At 41.1% G+C, this 25,051-nt stretch overlaps 2 protein-coding genes and 1 non-coding gene across 7 annotated transcripts in view; 1 reads left to right on the forward strand and 2 right to left on the reverse strand.

Annotated features, from left to right (window-relative positions):
* Positions 1–25,051, reverse strand: part of AMBRA1 (autophagy and beclin 1 regulator 1) — a 346,870-nt gene that overhangs the window by 316,320 nt on the left and 5,499 nt on the right. The window contains 3 exon segments of the mRNA XM_042446971.1: positions 4,751–4,809; positions 6,029–6,276; positions 19,229–19,304. Coding sequence (XP_042302905.1) covers positions 4,751–4,809; positions 6,029–6,163 — 194 coding nt within the window. The 5' untranslated portion in view covers positions 6,164–6,276; positions 19,229–19,304.
* Positions 1–25,051, reverse strand: part of CKAP5 (cytoskeleton associated protein 5) — a 537,335-nt gene that overhangs the window by 226,951 nt on the left and 285,333 nt on the right. The gene's annotated exons all lie outside the window — the stretch shown is intronic.
* LOC121920102 lies at positions 10,936–11,042 on the forward strand. The gene has a single exon (XR_006101644.1). It is a non-coding gene; the product is annotated as a U6 spliceosomal RNA (small nuclear RNA).

Here is a 25,051-nt window from a genome sequence, read left to right on the forward strand (position 1 = left end):
ATTCCATGTAGCAGACTATCATCAACCTGTATGAAGGCTGAGGGGTCTCGCGGCTAAATGAACTGCTGATTAAGGAGTCATGAAATGGGAACAGGTGTAAGACGAATGCGTGAGTTCTGACTCAAACCCAGAGCTGAAGAACCGAAGAACCAAGGAATTGTGCTTTAAACATAGCTAAAGGACCAAACAAGATGGTTCCGCGCAAAGCACTGATGTGACAAAGGTATTTGGCAACCGAGGCGAGGAAAGTCTGAAACTTGGAAGCTGAAGCAGGGTGCCGTCCAGGTGTGACGAACCATGACCGGGAAGAACCTTATCTCCTGAGTCGCCATGATGAGGAACTGACAGGACAATGGAGAACTTTGAACAGAACGAGTTGCTTTAAACACGGACTGATCTGAACAACCTGTCTGTCCTCCCAGAAGAGGAAGTTGAGTAATGGGCTGCAATATTGCAAGATTCCAGCAGCCAAGAGCCAGAGAGAAGGAAAAGTATAAAGATCCTGGACTTCCATCTCCATTTTGTTGGCATCTACCGTGGCAACGGTGTCATCCCCAGCCTTCGAGAATAACTGATCAATGTTCGGCGGAAGGAAAGTGTGTGTGAGTATTGTATGAATGTGTGAGTGAAAGAGCTCTTGATAATCAATGTTTGTGTTACTTGTGTGATTCAATAAATGTTACATGCATGGTGTTTAAAACCAAATTTGGTGTCTCAATGTCTTTCTCAGCCTTGCTGTGAATAGGTCCACGGAGGGAGAGGTTCTCATCACACGCTCTCAGGATAAACAGGTTGCCCTTACAATCTTGGGCATAACACAGGGGGCTTTGCAAGGATAGCCCTCTAGTATCTAATTTCGAGGAGAGAATTTTCTCCACAAAAGGGATGTCAAAGGAACACAAACCTAAATTTAAAATAGTATAGTGGGCCCTAGATATGGAGTTGGATTTAGGACTTTGCATGGATACCAAATCCATGGAAGCTCAAGGCACATAAAATATAATTGCATAGTAAAATGGGAGTCTCCTATATAAAATAGTAAAATCATAGTTTGATGTGTTGTATTGTTGTTTTGTTTGTTTTTTGGAATATATATATATATATATATATATATATATAAGCTGTGGGCATATAGGTGGCTGGTATAAGTCTCTATATGGAGCTGTATGGCATATTAAATCAGAGCATTTTGCTAGCAGAAAACAAGGCATAGGCACTAGGAAGTCCGTTTTTCCAGCCCCAAAAGGTAGTAACAATGGTGTTGTTTGGACCAGACCATGCCATGAAAACCCAATCAGGGATAAGACACTCACCCACACAGTAGCTAACCTTATAACCATAAAATCATAGAATCATGGAGTTGGATGAGACCACAAGGGCCATCAAGTCCAACCCCCTGCCATGCAGGAAATCACAATCAAAGCATGCCCAACAATATGCAAAGGAATCTTGTAGCACCCTGAGACCACTAAAGAAAAGAGATTAGCAGCATGAACCTTCATGGCCTTGAGCCCAATTCATCATATGTATGATAGATCCTGTTACAATAGGCTTTCCAAGCCAGGCAGCAGTTTAATGGCAAGCCCATCAGCAGGCATTCTTATTTAAAATTTAACAATCTAGACAAGGTAAGAGGTAATTGTGATTGTTGTGGCAGACCCCTCAGGGCTCTGTAGGATGTATGAATGGGATTTGAAGCAACCCCTTAGTAGAGAAACCTGATTATATTGTTTTAAAACACTCATGGAGGAAGGGGAGTTTCTCCCCCCATGGAGAGGAGTCTGTCTGTTTGTTTTTGATAAGAATTCTTCTTAACCCCCTGTATTAGTGAGAACCATCTCATGGAAGAAACTGTATTTTTATTTATTTTTTTAGTTTCTTCCCTTTAACAGACATCTCTCCAAGAAAGAAGGGAAGGCAAGGGAAGCCACATCTTTTGAGGCTAGCTGACTGAGGTTCACTGTGTTTTATAACAAGAACATAATCCTTTGCCACTAAAATGGAGTTTGGTTGGTCACCTTAATCCAATATATCTATCACCTCATATGAGATGTTACCAAAGATCCTCAATGCATGTAAGCATTAGAGGTCTGCTGAGTGACCAGAGACCTTCTCCTTGCTTGAGTCACCCTGTTTATTAGCATTTAAATGAATCTGTATGGCTAAAGCTTATGCTCTTAATGAGAAGTGCTATGGCTGATAACAGTTTGTACAAAGGAGGTAGAACCATGTGCTCATCCTATGTCTTTGGCTGTCCCACCTAAGGCAAAAAAGGCTCTGGACCTAATGGAGACAGTGATGGAGGCCCATGAGGAGGCAAGAAAAGTCACCATGTGGCTTTTATGGCTAGCCCCTCCCTTGAAGAATTAGTTTCCAGGCATCTTCTCTGGCCTGTAAAAAGGAGAGGGGGGTGAGCAGAAACAGCACAACTCAAACCTCATGTGCTAACATTAATAAAATGAACACCAGAAAGGTTAACCAGTATCTCTTGTAAATCTGAGCCCACAGCCCTGTTGATGTGGGGGCTCTCTCCTCCTTTATTTGCCCCATCAAGGGAGGCTGCCTGGGCAGTGGCTTATTCCAAGCACTGAAGAAACTGCTCTTAAGTTAGCAGTGACTGAAGACCATTGCTAATCATGGGTAGATAGCTGCATATGGCCTGTAGTGTAGCCCTGATACTCACAGGGCACTTTGTTTTATTTATGTTTAAAACAGCCCAAACTTCAAGTTGGGGTTTACAGCTTAGCCCTTTTAATTTCAGGCAGGCTTGATAGTAACCTGGCTGCATGATACAAGCTAGCTTGGTCCTCAACTCCCTCCCACTTGCATAGGTAGCTGGGAAGGGCAGAGGGACTGCTGTGGGACACGGCTCTACATTTGCCTGAGTTAAGTCTGTGTCCTGAGAAAGGATAATCTCTGATGGAAAGGAGAGGCCAAGCGCTCAAGCTTTTCTCTCAAGAGTGCCACGGTTTGGGGCAGCCAAACACAATTGGGGTGAAGGGAACTCTCCACCCATGATATCCACAAATGGTTTACCCCTTTTTGTTGTTGTAAATTTTTGGGGAGGGAACACAGGAGGATTTGTATCCATGTGGTCTCTCAAAGAATCCTTGGGTTGGAAGAGATCCCAAGGGCCATCTAGTCCAACCCCATTCTGCCATGCAGGAACTCTCAATCAAAGCATTCCCAATAGATGGCCCTCCAGCCTCTGTTTAGAAGTGGGTGGCAGAGGCCATTCTCTCTCTGGGGTGGACATGAAGCCATTTTGTGCTTTTTTGTGGGATGCTCTGTGGCAGCCAAAAAAGACCATTTTAGAGTTGGAAGCCTCAGCTCCTGCTGGGCCAAGTCCAGCTACTTTACAGCCATGTGTCTGTGCAACACAGAGGAGGAATCCTCTGCCTCCTTACACACCATCTCATTATAAGAATTCAAAAGGAATGTGCATGAGCCCTGGCAACACCACCATGTGTTTCCCAGTCTGCAACAGGATCCCCCACACCTGTTAGGGTCCTGGGTGCCATTGGGGCCAGAGATAGGAAGGAAGGAGGAGACCAAGGGTTAATGTCCCCATCTGCCCTCCTGGCAGAGTCCCAAACCTTATGCTAGGCATAGTGCCTGCAATGGCCATGGCAGAGGCCTCATGGCAATGCCCGCCCTGAGCGAGGGCATTAGATCTGGCAAAGGTTATTTGGTGGCTAGAGAGAGGGGGCCCCTGGTACTCACCGTTGTCATGTGACTTCTGGCTGGCTTGCCTCTCTGACCTTGGCCATTTCAGGCTGGGCAGAGGTGATGCAGAGAAATCCTTTGCCATGGCTTTTGGATGGCCTGTCCTCTGAACTCTGGCTGGGCAGAGATGCTGAGGAGGGAAGTTTCCATGACTTCTGGCCAGTTTCCTCACTGATCCCTGGCCTTAACAGGCTGGGCAGAGGTGATGCGGAGAAACAGAGACATGGAGGGGATACCCCTCACCATCTCTTCCCACGGCTCCCATGTGCTGCAATGCTGTTTGCAGAAATCTCCTGTGCTCCCACCATGAAAGGGGGCAGCTTTGGAGGAGAGGGAGAGTCATTGGCAAAGCCAAGACCTTTCTCCAATCCTGGGAGCCCTTGCCTCTTCATGCTTCCAAGGCTGTAGTGCAGAAGCTGCAGAGCAACAGCAAACACATCCCAATGGGTCTCACTCTGACGCCAGCTCCCTCTGTTGAGCTGGCAGACCCTGAGCTAGGGAAGCCTGGGTTAAGGATGGCCCTTCACCCATGCTCTCAGGGTCCTCTGCCATAGCCACCACCAAGGAAGGGGGGGAAAGGCAGGAGAGAGGAAAAGAAGGCCAAGAAAACTCTCAAACCGCTTTCGTAGAAAGGAAAAACTTTGCTGGCTCGAAGAGAACATCCTGCTAGGAGCATAGGCAGGAACAAGACTGAGGCTCAGGGGGGCTAGCTCCTCCCTATATAGGGGCCGGTCTTTTGTTTATTGTCCCTGCCTACAGGAGCAAATAGGAGGAGCTAAACCCAGATTACAGGAGGACAGGACCCTCTCTGCTGGGAAATGTCTAATTATCATTCTCATTTGTCAAAAAGACTATCTCCAAATAAATAATCCCATGCACTCAAAAAAGTCAGAATTTGTTACTGTAAAGCAGAAATATACCTTAGCAGCTTTTGCTGTCAGTTCCAAACTCACCAGGAAACATTTCCCTTCAAACATTTCTGAAATATAGATTATTCAGAAGAGAACAGAAAATAAATGTATACCTGTCTGGGCTGAATGCTAGCAGGAATGTGGAGCGAGGACTGTCTGGCAGCTCAACTTTCTGAAAGTTAAAGAGTACAAAAGATTTTCTAAGACCAAAATATCCATCACACATACCACTACCTTCTCATAAATAGTATGCAGGAGAAATGAGATCTGTTAACAGTATTTTCATGAGCATCAATGGGTTATATAACTTCAATAAAGTTTTCTCAGTCTTTCTGGCACATACCATATACAAATATTACCATATATATTTGTGTATCAGTTGACCTCATGTGTAAGTCACGGGCAGTTTTTGGGGCCAAACACTGGGGCATGTTACAAAAGATCTAAAGGGGAAAACAAAGCACCACTTCCCTTCCTCCCTGGACTCTCCCAAGGATCACAGTCTTGGAATGGAAAATGGGGAAACAAACCTCGGCACACACATGCACACACACACACACTCTCCCTTCCATTACCACCAGGATTTCCAAGGCTCAAGGATTGCAAAACAGGATACAAACCTACCTGTCTCTGTCTCTGTCTCTCTCTCGTCTCTTTACCCCCAGGATTTCCAAGGCTCATGGATTGCAAAACAGGGTACAACTTTCTCTCTCTCTCTCTCTCTCTCTCTCTTCCCTTTACCCCCAAGGTTTCTAATGCTCATGGCTTGAAAAACGGGGTACAAACCTCTCTCTCTTTCTTCCCTTCACCCCCAGGATTTCCAAGGCTCATGGCTTGCAAAACGGGGTGCAAGCCTTGGCATACTCTCTCTCTCTCTCTCTCTCTCTCTCTCTCTGTCCCTTGCCTCAACAGCTGTGTTAGCTTTGGCTGCAAGGGAAGGCTAACGGGGGGGAGTGCGCACAGGGACTCAAATGGGGAGCTGTTTAAAGATCCCTGACTATGAAAGATTCTTTTAGAACCTTTATAAGCATTATTACCATATTGCCTGTATATAAGTCAACCCATGGTTTTGAAGTCCATTTTGAGGCCTACATTTCTCAACTTATAGTCGAGTATATATGGTAAATCCAAATCTATCAACCAAGGAAATGTAATAGACTCAACAATTCACAAGCATAATGGTCACAAACAGGCTTTAGCTCAATAGAAAAGCACATACTTTGCAAAAGATTCGTAGTTCAAATCCTGGTCTCTCCAAGTAGAACAAGGAAATATTGCAGCCCAAATCAACAGTCAGTGCAGATAACTGAGTTAAAATTCCCCACCATCTGGTTTAGAATAAAGAAGCTTCTCATATTCCCAGATACAGAGGCCACTTGCCAAAACTTTACCTTTCCTTCCCATTTCATCCAGCGAGTTTTGTCTTCTACTAATTCCTGCAGAAGTCGTTGTGCTCCCAAAGCTTGTGTGCCTCGTTCTCGGCCCCACAGGATTCGGACGGCATTCTTTTCTGGTACAACCTTCATGGCTTTTACTGCTGCAATGCAGGGGAATGAGTCACCAACAGACACCCGGATCAAAAGCCCCAAGAATCTACAGAAGGGCCATCTACACCTTCCAAGGCTATCCGCATCGAAATCTAGATGGGGAAAGATATTTCAAAACCTAAACCAGAGTTTTCCAAGTACCACTCAACTTATTAATATTCCCTACCATCTTTGTGTTCCTTTGCCATCATCAGATTCCAAGAGGTGAGAAAACTTTATAGCATATAAAACCAAATTTATTTTAGGTTGCAGAAGGATACACTGAAGAGCAATATTTCTGTTACAAATCTGTCACAAAGAAAGTAGCCAACAAATAATAATCCACAAAGAAATTCTGGATAATTTTCTTCCAAAAAAGGTCATCTTAACTGTGTGACCAACCTGGATTTCTATGATCAGTAATATACAGTTATTATGGCTAGAACCACAAGTCCCCTTCTTACTAGCTTACTTCACTGAACATTCAGTTTGTTACTAAAAATCTTCTCAACCTATTTTATATAACTTGTGGTAAAGATCACTTTGCACTATTTTCTTTTTCTAATTTGTACATATTAATATTCTTGTTTAGAATAAAAACTTTCTCCAGTCCAAACAGTTTCCCTTCAGCTTTTTAAATTTGATTAACAAGATAACTGATGCTGTATCATTTGCTATCTCTACAGTACTTTCATTTCCATTAATTTTAAATTATGGAATTTAAATAAATTTAATAAAATAAAATAACATTATAAATGTTAAATCTGGATTGTTTTAATACATGTACATCTTGTTTGTCTTTTTAAATTGATGTGTGTGTTTAACTAATGTCTTTTAAACTGATGTTGTTCATCTATTGTTGTTCCCCACTCAAGCCACAGAGTGAGGTGCATAAGAAATAAATTATTATTATTATCATTATTATTATTATTATTATTATTACCATAATAATAATAATAACAACAACAACAACAATAATAATAATAATATTTATTTATTTTCTACTTTTTCACAAAGGAATCAAAGTGGATTCCAACAGTATAAATAAAACATCAAACAATTAAAAATTACAATTAAAAAAACCCAAAACCCCAAATATGTCTACATTCATTATCAGTGACCTGATTTCTGTGTAACCAAGGTCACATAACATGTACAGGGTTTAGAATCTGTACGCATGTCCAAGTAAATGATCAAATGGATTTCCTGGAGCATGGAAAAAATGTTTATATCAAATATGTTATATAAAGGAGATATAAAGCAAGAAAATAGGAAGCTCTCATAACAATCTTTACTTTCTTAAGAGCTTCCAAACTGCTGACCCAAGACAACAGCTGCTCATGAAGAGATATACTGTTAATCAGCAACCACAAGAGAAAATTTTCTTATTAAAGAACACTAGCACCGTTCTTCAGAAAACTTCTGGAGGAAGCGCTTTACTTTCAGATACAATAAAACAACTTTACATAAAATTAATTAATTTGTATACATTTTATGTAACTTTCATAATCTATTTTGAATATAATGAAATTTTCTTTGTTGTTTTTTTGGAGTCCAGCATGAGTGCCTCTGGAAATAATAGTATAAAAATTAATGGGTAGACAATCCAGATTTGATTTGTTTCAAACTGATAAACTGAATCATGCTTAAGGCTTAAAACAGGGCATAGGAATCCCAAGCTTCTTCATAAGTAACAACCATTGGATTTTTCAAAACAGTAACATGTCCTTACTTCTTAACAATTTACAGCCATTTCATACATTCCACAAAAGTAACTGTGCTTTTCATCCTGTTTCTGTTCCTTAAACAAAAAGACAGGAAAAGAAAATCTCCCACATACACATTATAATTTTCTAATAACTGGGTAGAAGTAGAGAAGCAGGAGAATCAATCATTTTCTCTTCCCACTTCCACAGAAACTGTAAAGCAACCCAGTTATCAATTCCTATGTCAATCACAGATCTGACACAGGAAAACTACATTGCTGGCCCAAGAAACGGCTCAAAATTCATGAAATGGGCTCACTATTCAATATTCCAAGTCATGTTTGACATACTGTATACTGTATCTGGTAAAGAGATCTAGCACATCTGGGGGGGGGGAGATTCCCTGCCTTACATCTGAATACTGTACACACATTATAGTTCTAGCAATTAAATAAAGAATATTTGGACAAGTGTCCTTAATGAATCCAAATACCAGTTTCATTATTAAATCATTACAATATATATAATTTCACCAAGTTTGAACCTGACACACACTAAACAGAAATGGCTCTATGTATGAGAGAATAGGTGAGAAGGAAATTTTCTTCTGTTATTTACAGAATATATGTGTCCAGCTCTTCCCAATAATCCATACAGCACCTATGGCAGAAGAAATTAAAATAGTACTACCAACTCAAGAGAAGCTGTCTGGTAAGCTTAGCTGCTCCTCTTTCCATTTCAGTCATTGTATCTGCTGAAGGAACTCTCAAAACAGAGTGACAGTATGGAATGGTGAAAAGGTGGCAGCAGCGCCCTAAGGACAGCCATACTAGGAAAAGAACTCTGAACCTCCTCACACTTCCTACCTATTATTCTGCTACCTCCTCAGGTCACTCGCTAGAGCAGAAAGGTGGCTTAAGCTAAGGACAATACGGTTATGTGGGTTCACTGCAAATATGCACAACTGAATGCATGGATATGGGCTCTTTGTGTACTACAGAGTCAGCCCTACAAAGGAAGTAATACTTGTCTGTGTCATCTTTGGAAGGTTTGACTCTTCCATGCCAGTTCTGGAAGTGCAGAAAGTGCCAGCTCTGGAAGAGGCAGGGAGATTGCCTGCCGCTAAACTTTTATACTTTCATTTATTGGATGTAGAACCTGGTGAGGTAGAGAGGACAAGTCACCTTTATTATTACTGCATTTAAGTCAGGCCTGAATGTTGGCACCAAAATAATTCTGGGGTTGAGGTACTGGTACGAATTAGACCTAGTTTCAATGCCTTCTGTCAAAGAAAAAGAAAACATCTCATGCATACTGACCCTTATATGTTAGAACTATATACAGCTGTTTCTCATTAGCAAAAGTAGGCTGTACGGTCAGCACCAGTTCTTTTAGTGTTACATCAAAATTAATTTGGCTAGTTCCCCAAGCTCTGCATTCTTTATCTGTAAAATTGAATAAAAATGTGTGTACAATGGAAAATGAAAAGATATGTAGCCATCTGTGTTTAAAAATTCTCTCGTGACGGATCCATTAAACAACTTGTGTAAATAATTATGAGCTGCTATGATCTCCACATGTAAACCAAACAAACAGTAATGAAAAAGGAGCTATTATACTGTATTTAATATTTTACCATTATGAATTAATGGTTAGTTATCAACTGCTATAACATCAATATTCTTCAATTGAAGAACAAACTTTTTTTTACAATATGGCATAAAAAATATAACATATATATTTAACATGACATGACTTGCAGCCTAGCTGATAGGAGATCTTAGAGGCTATGGCATCAAAGCACAAAGCCTCTGGTGCAAAGGGTGCTCCTTGCATTTTAATGAATGTGTGTTCTGGGGCAGCATAAAGGTTTTCCATATTTTGACTTAATAATCAAAAAGGAGACTGTAGCCAACAAATCAGAAAAAACATGGAAGGCAGCTATGAAGGAATTAAATAAGATCCTCAGATCTAAAGATACGTAACTGAATACTAACACCACAATCATCAGAGCTATACTATTATTGATCCCATATGTATGCATGTGAAAGCTGGTCAGTGAATAAAGCTGATAAAGATACTGTGGAGTGATAAAAAGACAAACAAATAGGTCTTACTGCAAATCAAGCCTGAACTATCACTAGAAGCAAAGATTGCTAAACTGACTTTGGACATATGAAATGGTGTGACTCACTAGAAATGATAATGTCAGTAAAGCAGAAGGTAGCAGAAAAGATGGCAGACTGCACTACAGTTGGATTAATTTAGTCAAGGAAGCCATGGCCCTGAGTTTGGAAGACCTGAGGCCACCTGGTGATAAAAGATCTTGGGGTTCTCTCATTCATAGGTTATAAGTTAAAATATACTGCAAATAACAATAAGCTCAAGGAAGAGCCTCAGTTCTCTTGGGAGAGGAAAAACACTACAGTTTGAGTAATATTATGGATGTCAGTTGTCAATCTGCTTGCTCAATAGATCTAAATTTCTTTGGTAAATACTGTAAATACTTAATACTGTATGTAGGAAAGAAGAAATCAGTAGCCAACAAATCAGAGTATCACAATACAGTCATCCCTCCTCATCCACGAACTTGGCATTTGCAAATTTGGTTATTCGTGAGGTCTCTCCTGACCCCTCTCATGTCTATAACAGCTGATCCAGGCATTGGAGGGGACAGGAGAGACCTGCACAGGTCCATCTCCCTCCCTTCCAATGCCTGGAAGGACAGGAGACCTCCCCTCCCTACCCAGTTGAGCTAGTTACTGGGTGGCAGGGAGAGTGAAGAGAGGCAAGTGCATGTACTCCTCCCCAACCTCTGTAACTGGGGGAGGAGTTATTCATGACATATTTGCATTCTCCTTCGACCCTAACCTCCATGAATACAGAGGAACAATTGTACATGCAAGGAATAGTAATCATATATAGCTGCAGAGGGTTTGGAGGAGCAGAAAGCACCCAGGAAAATAAACAAAAATACACACACACAAAAAGAAATTGTTTTAGTTTCATTTACAGTAGAATTTGTTTAATTCAAAGCCTGTTACACTGAGAGGCTTTAGAAATTTAGTGCTTGCTTCAGCAGCACATATACTAAAATTGGAACAATACAGAGAAGATTAGTATGGCCCCTGCACAAGGATGATATGTAAATTCGTGAGGCGTTCCATTTTTTAAAAAAAAAAGAAATTTAGTGCTATGTCTTTCTACTTCATTTGTTGCATGTAGTCCATGAATTGTCTGAAGGATAATGCACCAAGGCCAACATGAAATCTAAACTGAAAAACTCTTCAAAAAGTTTAACTAAAATAACATTGCTTTTGACTCATAAAAAGGAGGATAGGAGGGTGAAATGTAGCAGCCCCTTTAAAGACTAACTGGTATTTTTGCATGAGCTTTACCCACTTCTAAACCCACTTCTTCAGACTGTCACTGAGTGATAATAACTGCTTCAGACTGTAATCTCAAATTGAGTAGGAAGTAGGATTGCTCAGAATTCTGAATAAATATGTTTAGGAGTGTGCTGCATCTGTTTCATTAGACATCCACATTTCACACAGCTTTATGTAATCAGCACCAAATTGAGATTTAAATCACCATGTAAGAAGGTTAAGTTCAAGGCACTGGTCACAATACTGTATTTTGCAGGGGGTAGCCATTTTAATCTGTTGTAACAAATATGAAGTCTTGTGACACCATACAGATTAATTTGGCATAACCTTTCAAGGAATGCTGCCCATTATTATTATTATTATTATTATTATTATTATTATTATTATTATTATTATTATTATTATTATTATCCTTTATTTATAAAGCACTGTAAATTTACACAGCGCTGTACATACAATCTTTTTAATTAGACGGTTCCCTGCCCTCAGGCTTACAACTTAAAAAGACATGACACAAAAGGAGAAGGGAGTGGTGGTGGGGAAGAGGAAGAAATCCAGCAGTTCTTCTCTACCTCTGAGGCCTGGACCAAGGCAGATGGACTGGAGGGAGGACTTGGTTTCTTGGAGCTAGCCTGCCTCTCTCTCCCTCAAGATCGTGGCTGAAGGGAGGGCTTTTCTACTTCCAGGCAGGGCTGTTGGAGCTAGCCTGCCTCCCTCTCCCTCAAGATGGTGGATGAAGGGAGGGCTTGTCTTCTTCCAGGCAGGCCTGTTGGAGCTAGCCTGCCTCTCTCTCCTTCAAGAAGGCCCATCTCACCAAATTCATGAAGAATAGCATGAACCCTAGTTGTCATTTAGTTATGCACATGCTGAGGTAGGGGAAAATAGAGATGTCACAGTTTTCAAAAGTGACATGGGCATCCTAGCATAGATAAACAGATTAACTCATTTATGGTGATAAAAAGCATTTGTCAAATCTAAAGAGATAGAATTTAACCTCTTGATGAACTCTAGGAGGTGGGAGGTTGATTTCAGAAATGCCACAGAGGACATAAATGCAAAAAATTACAGAGAAGAAAGTCAGCATGGTGTAGTAGTTTTGAATACTGGACCAGGGTTCAAAACGCATGCAGAAATAATTCAGTTTGAGACCACTTTAACTGCCCTGGCTCAATGCTAGGGAATCCTGGGACCTGCAGTTTTGTGAGATAAATGGGTGTGTTACAGGCTGCCGCCGGTTGCAGCATCCGGGAACCGCAGCAGCCAAACGATGCGGTTCTTGGACACTGCCAAGAAGGAGCACGAAAATAACGCTCCTTCTTGCGGCCCGGAAGAGATGCCACGAGGCGCTAGTCGCGCACTTGCGGTGTCACTTCCGCCGTGTGATGTGCAGACGCACAGCATCCGCTATGTCAAAATGGCGGCGGCCGTGTGGAACGGCCGCCGCCATTTGTTACGGACTCTGTCCTTAATAGGAGTAGGGGCGTCTAGAAGAGATGCCCCTTTTTCAAACTGGGACATCCTGAGGACGTCCGAAATGGCGGTCTGTAACCCGCCTTTGTCAGAGAGCTCTGGTGCCACAATAAACTACTATCCCCAGGACTAGATTATTTCTGCAGTGTGTTTTGGACCTGCAACTGCAGAAGACTAGGGGGCCATTCAGACTACCTTTTACCCTGGATCAGGAACCAAATTTTGCACGTGAAGTTCATATTCGCCCCGAATCTTCCACAAGCGAATCAGAGGCTTGCACACCCGTTCTGGGGCAAATGCCCCTTAGCACAGGACATTTGAAAGTGCAGTAAAAGCTGTATCTTTTAAAAAAAACAGGTTCGGCGAATATGAACTTGCCCCCGATCATGATCGGGGCAAGTTCAGGGGAGGGATTTAGGTCAAAGGGAGGGCAGTGAGCAGAACATTCCCTCCCCTTCATCGGAGAAGGAGGAGGAGGAAGGAGCCGGAGGAAGGATGCAAAGGGCGACCGAGGTGAGCAAAGTGCAATCGGGGTGCCTGAGAAAGGGTCAAGTTCATGGTAGATCAGAGGGAGGGCACAGAACGGAATAAGCCTCCTTCTCGCACCAGGCAGCTCTCTTTTTATTTTTTATATATCTGACAATCTATGCGCATAGTTCTACAGGTAGATACATATATAGATAGAATGTGTGTCTGCTTGTGGTACTTTCCCTTTCATTTCCTTGCTCCCGCATGCACTTTGCAAAAGGCTTTTTATCTAAATTATTTTTATATGTGAATGCTACAATGCAAATGTTACAAATGTTTCTCTTTCAATTTGGCAAATTGATACAGAATGCTTTTGCTACATACAGTATGTGTATTCTGGGGTGGCAATGAGGGAAAGCAAAGGATGAAAAGACGGCATTCCAAGGTGGGGAATTATTATTGTTGTTGTTGTTGTTGTTGTATGTGTATGTGAGGCATTCTGGGGTGGCAAAGCAAGAGGTTGCAGAGATGGCATTCTGGGGTGATGAATTATTATTAGTATTATTATTATTATTGTGATGGGAAAAGGATGTATGGGGGGAGGCAAGGGCTTCGGAGGTAGCATTGGGCAAGGGCCCACTACCTCAATTAAGGAGGCTGAAGGGTTGCAAAGACTCATGACTTTGGGGGAGTCACACACTCTCAGCCTCAGGGGAAAGGCAAGGGCAAATCTCCCCAGAACCAATTCTTGCCAAGAAAACCCCAGGATGGGGTCGTTTTAGGGTTGCCATAACCTGTAGTGACCCAAATACACACAACACACACACACACCTGAAGGTTTTTAAATTTGGAGTTTCAGAGCCCCTGGCCCTGGCCCAGCACCCGGGATGGAGCCTCTAGGCCTGGGTCTCAGAGCCCAGAGGCTCGGTCGTGAATGCTGGGTCTGGAGATGGGGCTCCAAGACTCAAGCCCCGGCCCTGGCTGACTGGGTGCCAAGCCAGGGCAGAAACCTCAGAGGCAGAGAGAGGAAGGGAGGGAGGGAGGGAGGGACTTTTATCAAATTGTCCCAATGAAGATGCTCAAATCTGCAGATGAGGGCCCACTGTATTCCTTGCCCCAAAAAACCCTCTGAAATTCATGGAGTCACCTTAAGTCGACAGGTGACTTAAGGCACATACCCACCCACATTAGAAAATCCGAAACTATTATTTATTAAATAGATGTTAAACATGTTACAGATTTTACATAATATACAGTGGTATCTACTGAGGTTTGGTTCCAGGACCCCCTGTGGATACCAAAATCCATGGATGATATATAAAGGCAAAATCAAGGTTTGTTTCTATGAATTTCTATTTTTAGAAAATATTTTCAAGCCGTGGATGCTGGAATCCATAGTTTAAAAGTGCATGGATAAGGAGGGCTGACTGTACACTATTTCAGTAGAAGCAAACACTACTATTACTGTACATACTTGACTATAAGTTGACCCCATGTTTAAGTCAAAGGCAGGTTTTGCAGCCAAAACTATGGATTTTGCCATGACCCATGAACAGGTTGAGGGTAAAACTTGGATGCTCATTCAGTGTGTGTATGTGTGTGTGTGGCAAAGAGTTTTTGCTTCAGCGTTCAGCTTTCAAGACAGTGAGGCACGTGAGAGGAAGAGGGGCTCCTCAATAAATAGCAATATCAATCAATAATCCAGGACTCTTTCTACTGTACTTGGCTTAAGAGAGAAAGAAACTGCATGAGGAAATCTGAAAAAGCCGCTATCACATTACCATAGTGACCTGTAAATAAATCGACCTGGAATTTTGGGTTCAATTTTGAGGCATACATTTTTAGACTTATCGATGAGAATATACAGCAAATATCCACGGATTATTTTAATCCACATTCAAACATCCACAGCATGAAAATATTCCAAAAAAGTATAAATTCCAAATTGCAAACCTTGATTTTCCATGGAACTTGAGCATCCATGGATTTTGTTATCCACAGGGGATACTGGAACCAAACCCCAGTAGATAACAAGGTCCCACTGTACATTACTCAAAAATAGATTCCTTGCTCCCAGCGCTCTTCAAGCAGCATGTACACTATTGGTTCCCAAACTATGGTCCTTCAGATGTTGTGGACTTCAGCTCCCAGAATTCCTGACTGTTGGCTAAGCCAATTAGAGCTTCTGGGAGATAAAGTCCAAAACACCTGGATGATGAACGTCTGGGAACCACTGTCCTACATCTATTAAAACTATCTGGCATAGTTGAAGTGAAGTCAAGTTAGCACTGGAAGCTCTCCACAGAATCATTCATTGGCCTGTTACAGACTGCCAAAATAAAGCTGCTTCAGGTCTCTTTGGAGGTATGCTATTTAAATGATGCATGGGTCCTAAGAATCCGGAAGCTGCATCAAAGCTGCACTCCAGTGCTTAGGAATGGAGTATGACTTTGGCGCGACCTCCGGACTCTTAGGACCCATGCATCATTTAAATAGCATACCTCGAAAAAGACCCGAAGCAGCTTTATTTTGGCAGTCTGTAACAGGCCATTGTGATGCCTTCAAACTTTTGCATCCCACGGGACAAATAATCATTATGCTATACAGGAACTAGAACTGTGCTTATCCCTTGACTTCTACGTCACAAGCTGGAGAATTACAGCCACTCTGCCCACTTCAGTTCACATAATCTGTGTATCTGTATCTACCTATAGATAGCCAGCAGATCATAAGTAACGCATTATAGAGCTAGATCCCTCCTGTGTTTTAGTCCTTTGAGGAATAATATCTTGGCACCTTGAGAAACATAATAATTCCTTTCCTCTCTCATCAGCTAAACACAGGCCTGGTCATTTCTTTAAATTTATTTGAAATAAAACAATGTTGTAATGGCAGAAGGTAGTCTAAAGATGTGCCCAGACTTTCCTGATTGAAGTGCATGCACCAAATTTGAATCAGACATGAGATCTCTTTTTATATCATGTATCTATATTCCCACTTCAAAGTTGTAGGAGCTGGCCATGCATCATGTTGAATCACAGGGAACTGGTGAAGTCACTTGCCTTCTTCCACCTACTCCCCAAAAGCAGCTGTCAACTGTAAAAATATGTACTGCTTTAAAGGGGAGTAGGGAATGAACATTTCACTGAATATACAATAAGCATACAGCATTTCAACATTATAAAAGCTGGACTGTACCTGCAGTATGGTTGAGACACAAATACTACCAAACCAACATTGTACAATGTTGGTATATCAGTACATCTTCAAATGAGTTGCACCAGTAGAGGTAACCTGCGCGTCAAGGGAGAAAAAGAAAAGGCAGTAACAAAATGGTGATCCCTGCCGTCTCTGTATGGATGCTCAGGCCCCTGCACATTCTCCCAGGATTTCTCTTTTCATGCAATTTAAAACAACAGTGCACCAATTTATCTTTATGAAGGGTATTTTGTACCCTACAACCTCATTTGTGAACAGGAAGAGGAAATGGATTGCCTGGGGAAGTGTGACCTCCTATCTATGCTTTGAGGTTCTTTTTACTTCTTCCTATTAGAAGGGTTCCTCTTCAAGGACACCTGCCCAACATCCACCCTTTATACACTTTTCCTAAATGTCTTCCCAAGTGTCTTCCTCTTATAAGTTTAATATCTTTGATAGTGTGTTTTTATGTGACTATATGATTTAGAATTCACACAGGCCAAGACTTCTGTTATAACAAATAAACACTGACTTAATTGAACAATATTTAGTAAGAATGTAGCTTAGACAGAACAATCCCAAGGTGGTATGGTTACATAAATATTACAGCTGCAGGCATTTCACAGTTTCCTTTTTACAATTTCCGATACACTTTCTCTCCCATTCAGTATTTTTCTCTCAACTGAATTTTCTACACCTCCTTTCAACCCTTTTCAACTCTCTTAAACTTCCTCCTCAACTGAACTCCTCTGATTTGAACTCTCTTAACTGCACGGAACTCATCTGGCTAAACTCCATAATCACAAAAAGTCAACATGGGTTTCAGAGAAAGAAGTAAAATAAATAAATAAAACTTTAATTTATATCCCACTTTTTGTTTCCACAATCAAAGTGGTATACAACCTTTAAAAATACAATATATACAATTCTCCCCCACCTTTAAAAAGGATTAAACAATTCCATCCATTAAAATTACAGACAATAAAAATCTAAAAACAATACTACAATAATAAAATAACGGTGGGCAGAGTCTTCGCTTGTATATGACTGTGGGGGGAGCATTACATGGCCAGGATCTATTCTGGGAAGTCATGCCAGATAAATCTGATCTCTTTCTTTGATAAAATTACCATATCTTGATTTCAGTAAGGCCTTTGACAAGGTTTTCCATGACATTCTTGCAAAATGTGGGCTAGACAAGGTAAATGTTACATGGATTTGTAACTGGTTCACTGGCCGAACCCAAAGGGTGCTCAACAATGGCACTTTTTCATCCTGGAGAGAAGTGACCAGTGGGTTCCCACAGGGCTCTGTCCTGGGCCCAGTGTTATTCAACATCTTTATCAATGACCTGGATGACAGAATTGGGAGCATACTTATCAAATTTGCAGATGACACCAAATTAGGAGGAATAGCTAATACTCCAGAGGACAGGATCAACATTCAAAATGACCTGAATAGATTAGAAAGCTGGGCCAAAGCTAACAAAATGAAATTCAACACAGAGAAATGGAAGGTACTGCACTTAGGGCAGAAAAATGAAATGCACAGATATAGGATGGGGGACACCTCACTGAATGAAACTACATGTGAAAGAGATCTAGGAGTCCAAGTAGACCACAAACTGAACATGAGTCAACAGTGTGATGCGGCAGCTAAAAAGGCCAATGCAATTTTAGGCTGCATCAATAAAAGTATATTGTCTAGATCAAGAGAAGTAATAGAGCCACTATATTCTGCTTTGGTCAGGTCCCACCTGGAATATTGTGTCCAGTTCTGAGTAACACAATTCAAAAAGGACATTAAGAAACTGGAGCATGTCCAAAAGAGGGCGACTAAAATGGTGAAGGGTCTGGAAAACATGTCTTATGAGGAGAGACTTAGGGAGCTGAGGATGTTTAGCCTGGAGAAAAGAAGGTTAAGAGGTGATATGATAGCCCTGTTTAAAAATGTGAAGGGGTGTCATATTGAGGAGGGAGCAAGCTTGTTTTCTACTTCTCCAGAGACTAGGACCCAGAACAATGGATGCAAGCTACAGGAAAAGAGATTCCACCTCAAGATTAGGAGGAACTTCCTGACAGTAAGGGCTGTTCAACAGTAGAACACACTCCTTCCTCGGAGCGTAGTGGAGTCTCCTTCCTTAGAAGTCTTCAAACAGAGGCTGGATGGCCAACTGTGGGGGAGGCTTTGATTTAGATTTCCTGTATGGCAGGGAGTTGGACTGGATGTCCCTTGTGGTCTCTTCCAACTCTACGATTCTATGATTCTATGAACTTAACTGACTTCCCTTTCACTCCTTCCTTATATATCTACTCTTTCCCCCATCAGCACCTTGCTCACAGTCAGCTCAAATCAGGATCGCCAGTCAGGAAACTAAGTTTTCCCAGTGACTCTGTCACACCTGGTCGATGTGACCAGGCAATTTTCATTTTAGCTTATGTGAAGTGACACATATTTTTCATACTGATAACCTGCATGGTAGTTCTAAATGCCCTATGATATGAAAGAATTAAAAAACATTTATTTGTGTCTTTCAAGCACAGCATCATATCTACACTGTAAAATCTCTGGAAGACTGAGTACTTGGTTGAGAGAAATAGTCAAAATCCTAAGCATTTCTATATAATACAAAATTATAACCAAAAACATCTATAACCAAAAGCAGTCACAGAAATTCAATTGTTCACATTTTCAAAAGGAAAATTTGACAACTTAAACCAAATCTCCAACTAATTTTAGAACCACTGTGATAAGCTCTGTCCAGTTGTTTATAATTCAGCCTAAATAAGAGGATGAAGAAATACAGTAGTTACAAAAGAGAAAAAAATTCTTACCTAAACAGGGGGAAAGCTGGTTCACAGATAACACAGTTCGGTCAGGCTTAGAACTAGTGCATTTCTGAATGGAAATCTAAAAATAACATGCAAGAAATAGTATATTTCAGTAAAACAAAAGATATTTCACTGTGACAAAGAGTGCAGAAAGGCAAAAAGAGTCACAAAAAGGCAATTTTCTACAAGCAAGGCTTTCATTAATAGCCCCTTTCGGAACAAACCGGCACAATATAAACCAGAACCTTTCAAGTCAGAAAGAACATTCTGAAAGACAGAGGTCAATACAACTATATATTATACAAGATTCTTAGCAATTATGTAACACATTCTAAGGGACTACAACACTCAAAGACCTGAACCAATGTGTTCTACAGGAATGCCACCTGTAAAAAGCTACAAGAGATTGCTTATCTTTTGTAAACAGTAGTCAAAACCACTTCTGAAACATCTGACAATTCCAACACCAGAAGAAATAATAAGTTTGGGGGGTTGGGGGTCCAAACAGATTTCTACTCAATTCCCAAATTCCCCTTTTTGATTCAATCCCTTTTCCCTCTCCTGATGCAGCAACAGGGAAATGTGATCCTAGAAAGACTGCTGGTTTGCAACTCTCAACAACAAGAGGTTGGCTAGGACTACTGGAAGCTGCAGCACAACAACATGAAAAGATGCACAGATCGCAGCTACCTGTTGTGATGGTTTTAGTGTAGACGGCAACAATATAGGCTTGCCTTGACTCCATCTATTTTGTATAGCATTCAGGATGCATAGGCACATGATCTTTCTAACACTTGACAGTACATCCCAAGAACAATCACTAACATCTTGTTCCTGTAAGTTTCCAGAAACACGTCATACTATACTTAAAGACATCTTCAGGAGGAGTACAACCATAAGGACAACCTGCCATACCTATCTTATCTAGACACCCTTAGGAGGCTAGGTTTACAGCAACATCTGGTAAACTTCTATGACTTCTAATATTCATATTAACATATACAGATTTTTTTTCCGTGTAGTGGAACATATTTATATTTTGTCTTTGCTTTACAATTGGATCAGCAATATCTATTACAGGTTTCATAGTTAATAAGGTTTTAAAATTATGTTGTCCTCAGTATCCAGTCTCTCCAATCCATCATTCATCAATTACTTATAGCAGTGATTAGGTCCAAAATATGGATTTCCCAGTTGTTGCTAACTACTGCTAGTACAGTCGGCCCTTCTTATACATAGATTTCTTATACACAGATTCAAGCATCCACGGTTTGAAAATGTTAAAAAAAAAAGTATAAATTTCAAATATCAAACCTTGATTTTCCATTTTTATAACCCTCTGTCATGCAAGAAGACACAATCAAAGCACTAGATGGACAAATGACTTTGTTTAGAAACCTCCGATGAAGGAAACTCCAGCTCTCTTAGAGGGAGTGTGTTCCACTGTCAAACAGTTCTTACCATCAGGAAGTGCTTCCTGATGTTTAGGTGGAATCTCTTTTCCTGTAGCTTGAATCCACTGGTCTATGTCCTAGTCTCTGGAATAACTGAAAACAAGCTTGCTCCATCCACAGTAGGACATCCCTTCAAATAGCTAAGCATGGCTATCATGTCACCTCTTAACCTTCTCTTCTCTAGGTTAAACATACCCAGCTCCTTAAGCTGCTCTTCACAGGACACAGTTTCCAGACCTTTTACCATTTTGGTACCCTACTTTGGACACATTCCAACCTATCAAAATCCTTGTTGAATTGTGCTGCCCAGAAATGGACACAACATTCTAGGTAAGGTCTGACCAAAGCAGAACAGAGTGATACTATTATTTCCCTCAATCTAGACACTATAAATCACATTTGGGCCTTAAGAAGAGAAAACATGAATCCCCAGTAGTCATGACATATGTCCATCTTATAATTTCCTAACTACTGAATAGGATATCAGCCATTTTTTCCGCAGATCTGCAAAGCATGAATAACTGAGATACGTAAACACATAAAATGGGAAGTTAATTAAGTCTAATGATATCAAAATGAAGTGAAATGACTGTAACAAAAAGAAATTGAACACAAACAAATGTATAATGACATGGATACATAAATCCTCTTAATTACACAGCTGTAAACAGCAGGAATGGCAGGCTAGACAACACTACTTCAAAGAAATGATGTAAACAAATGAAATAAGCCAAGATGACAATCATACTGCTCAAAAGCCAGCATGTTAGTTAATAATAATAAATAATAAAGTTTTTATTTATATACCGCACCTTCCATAGATCAGGGCGGTTTACATAAATTACAGTACACGCACAATAATTAAAAACAACACCATACAGTATACAAAGAATAAAATAAAACCAGCAAAAGCCCCAATAGCCCATCCTCATGGCCACGGAAGAGGAGGGAGGCCCACAGGATTTTTATGCGGGGAATGCTAGCTGGAAAAAAAAGGTTTTCAACTCCCTTTTAAATTGGGCCAGGGAGGTAGTCGAGCGGAGCTCGGCGGGCAGCGTGTTCCAAAGGGCCGGGGCGGCGATGGAAAATGTCCGCCTTGTGACGGAAGTAAGCCTAGCCCCAGACACCTTCACTAATAGCTGCCCAGATGTTCTGAGGGTGCGGGACGGAATATACGGGGAGAGGCGGTCCTTCAGGTATCCTGGACCCAAGCCATTTAGGGCTTTATAGGTAATCACCAATGCCTTATATTGGGCCCGGAAGCGAATAGGCAGCCAGTGAAGATCTTTCAGCACCGGTGTTATATGGCTGGTCCTGGAAACACCAGTGACCAGCCTGGCTGCCATGTTAGATCTTCATGAGCCCTGTTTACGAGCTCATGATTTTCTGTACCTCATGAAGACAGGCCGAAGTAGTTGGCTTGTTAAAGACAAAGATGGTGATAATATGCTGCCAGTATTCAAGTCTTTTACCTTCAAGATTAATAAGTAACTAATATCTATCCCACCTAAGATGCGAATGACTGGGTATATGGTACAGGTAAACTGATATAGGTACATGTATAGCTCAGTTAATAATGCCTCTTACAGTGAGCTCCTTTTTACAAAGACAGTTTATGCTGCCTGCCCTGCCTCCCTTTTCTCCTCATCCTCTATCTGGTTGAAAGTTTCTTTTAGCAGCAAAGGCATTAGAAAGATACTGAAGGAGAACTAGACAAACACAGACTTGAAGGATAAGGTTGCAGTGGTATGTCTGCAGTAAACAATGCAATGAACAAGATATGAACTGGGAAGGAGTAGAACTGTACTGTTGCCAATCCTAATGTAGCTCTTCATGTCTACCTACAATAAGCAAGTAAGCAGCAACTGCTTCCCAAATCTCTCACTGGCAAAACAGAGAAAGGGGAAAACCAAACATGTCTGTCTCACTAGCTATTTCCAACATATTTTTTAAAAGGATAGATCTGTATGTCTGACTCTCAAAATACAGTGGAGGCTGATAAAATAAAATGTCATCCATGGATGCATTTTAGAAAACGAAGGTTCAAAATGTTCTTGTTTATTTATACCAGTCTTACCAGACCTGGTTGTTTTATCTCACATGCGTATATTGGTAGTTTTGGCAAGGGAAAGTTTGCTTAAACATTTTAAGTTACAGTATTCTTCTTTTTTGTGCTGGTTATTCTTTCCATTTCTGCCTCTTGCATCAAATTTTCTGTTTAAAAATATTACCAAGGAACACTTCTAATTCATTAACTGAGGTATATATTCATTAACTGAGGTACATGTTAGATTTTCTCTTTTTTTCCAACAAAAGGGTTTTATTTTAAATAGTTGCTACATCAAGCCACAAAGAAGATGAGTCCAGAATAGTAAGGCTCAGGGCACTACCCTTGAAAAATCATAGCTCCTAGACTCTAAGATGAACCCTCCATCTGAATGTTAGCTTTCCTAATTGTAAAAGAAATGCAGTATCTACATAAGAGAAAGCCAGCATGGCATATTGGTTTGAGTGCTGGACTATGACTGGAGACCAGGGTTCAATTCCCTGATCAGCCAAGAGGCAAGTCACATGCTCTCAGCCCCAGGGGAAGGCAATGGCAAACCTTCTCTGAACAAATCTTGTCAAGAAAACCCCATAATAGGGTTTCCTTAGGGTCAGAAAGCACTTGAAGACATACAATAACAAATCTACGTAAGAATCTAAAGTATCTAAAGACATTTGTGGAATTTACTTGCTTGAAAATATGCAGAGAAACCTAAGGAAACACAGGCTCGGTACAGACGGGCCAAAAGCGGCATGGCGGCGCCGATACTAGGGTTCGGGAGCACACAGCAACCTCACACTCCCGAAACCTAGGATGTACGGGTGCCGCCATGACTGCGCAGCCCCACCCACATGGGGCACACATCCATGATGCAAGCAATGCACAGCGCCCATATGTCGCTGCACTGCGCTTGCATCACTGATGCACCACAGTGTGTTAATGGCACACTAATGACATCAGGCATGTACTCCTAAAAGAATACAGTTTTTCCGGGTTCTTTTAGGTGTGGAGGGACACTATGCAGTTTGGCTGCTGCGGCGTCCCTCAGAAGCAGAAAGCCCCAAAGATTACTTTACATATATTCTACTTTAGAGCATGAGATTGCACTATAATTATAATTCCAGACTGGTTCTCAAAGTGGTTTACAAAGACACACACACTAGCACAATGATTAGTAATATCTGAAATAGCACTAAAAAGCGCAATTATTACCACTACTGAAATCTCAACTGCTAGTTTTATGCAGAGCCAGAACTGAGAAAGTTTAGTAAAATATTTACCCTATTGTTCTTCCTGCAGAAGAGTTTCCTTTCATTTGTGTAAAGAGGAAGGACAATTATTAAATAGTTCCATGACTTTTTAAACCCGCATCATCCAGTCTTACTACATAAAAGGAGGAACAAGCAGCAGCGCCATTTTCATTTCAGAGATGCTTCAGATACAGCATCAAAGTAACTTATTTGAAATTGTAAACATTTCAGTGTGATTTTTATAATGTTTTGTTATAAAGTATGATGGTCATTTTAGGTCATTTTAGGACAGATCTTAAGGGGGCTACAAAAGACTGAAGTGTTTTGTTTTGTTTGTTATCTCTTCTCTAAACTATCTTCACAACAGGAACTGTGAAATTAACAATTTGTAAGCTGCTCTGACAGCCTTTGCAGCTGAAGAACAGAGTATAAACAAACATCAAATTCCTTGTTGGTAGAATTTAAAGATATACCGGTAGTTGTGTTAGTCTGGAAAATCAGTATGCGAAGGGATCTTGTAGAACCTTTGAGACTAACTTTTGAGACTAAGGGGTCGTGCAGATGGGGCAAAAGGAGTGGCCAGAGGCTGCTTCTGCCCCAACTATGTTGGGACTGCAGCAGCAGCCTGCTTTGGAAGCTGGCCTGTGAGGTTGCTATAGTCCTAAATCCAGCCACCAGCAGAAACAGCTTTTCGGCTGCTTTTTTGTGCCAGCTCTTTCAGGCTGGCGCACCTGGGGCACGCATCATAAAAATGCCATGTTCCAAACACGGCCCAAAGCTGGCACTTTTGGTCCATCTGTATCAGACCTAAGTTAATCTCCAAGGTGCTACAAGATCCCTTTGCATCCCATTCCTTGTTGTTGTACTTTCAAGTCATTTCTGACTTATGGTGACCCTAAGGTGAACCTAGTGTTCATAGTAAGATTTGTTCAGAGAAAGCTTGCCTTTGCCTTCCTCTAAGGCTTGCCTACAGTCACTCAGTGGGTTTCCACGGTCTAACGGGGATTCAAACCCTGATCTCCAGTGTCACAGTCTAATGCTTAAACCACTATACTGGATGCTACCACCCATTTAT

Source organism: Sceloporus undulatus, chromosome 1 (genome assembly GCF_019175285.1).
Source record: "Sceloporus undulatus isolate JIND9_A2432 ecotype Alabama chromosome 1, SceUnd_v1.1, whole genome shotgun sequence".
Classification (NCBI taxonomy): domain Eukaryota; kingdom Metazoa; phylum Chordata; class Lepidosauria; order Squamata; family Phrynosomatidae; genus Sceloporus; species Sceloporus undulatus.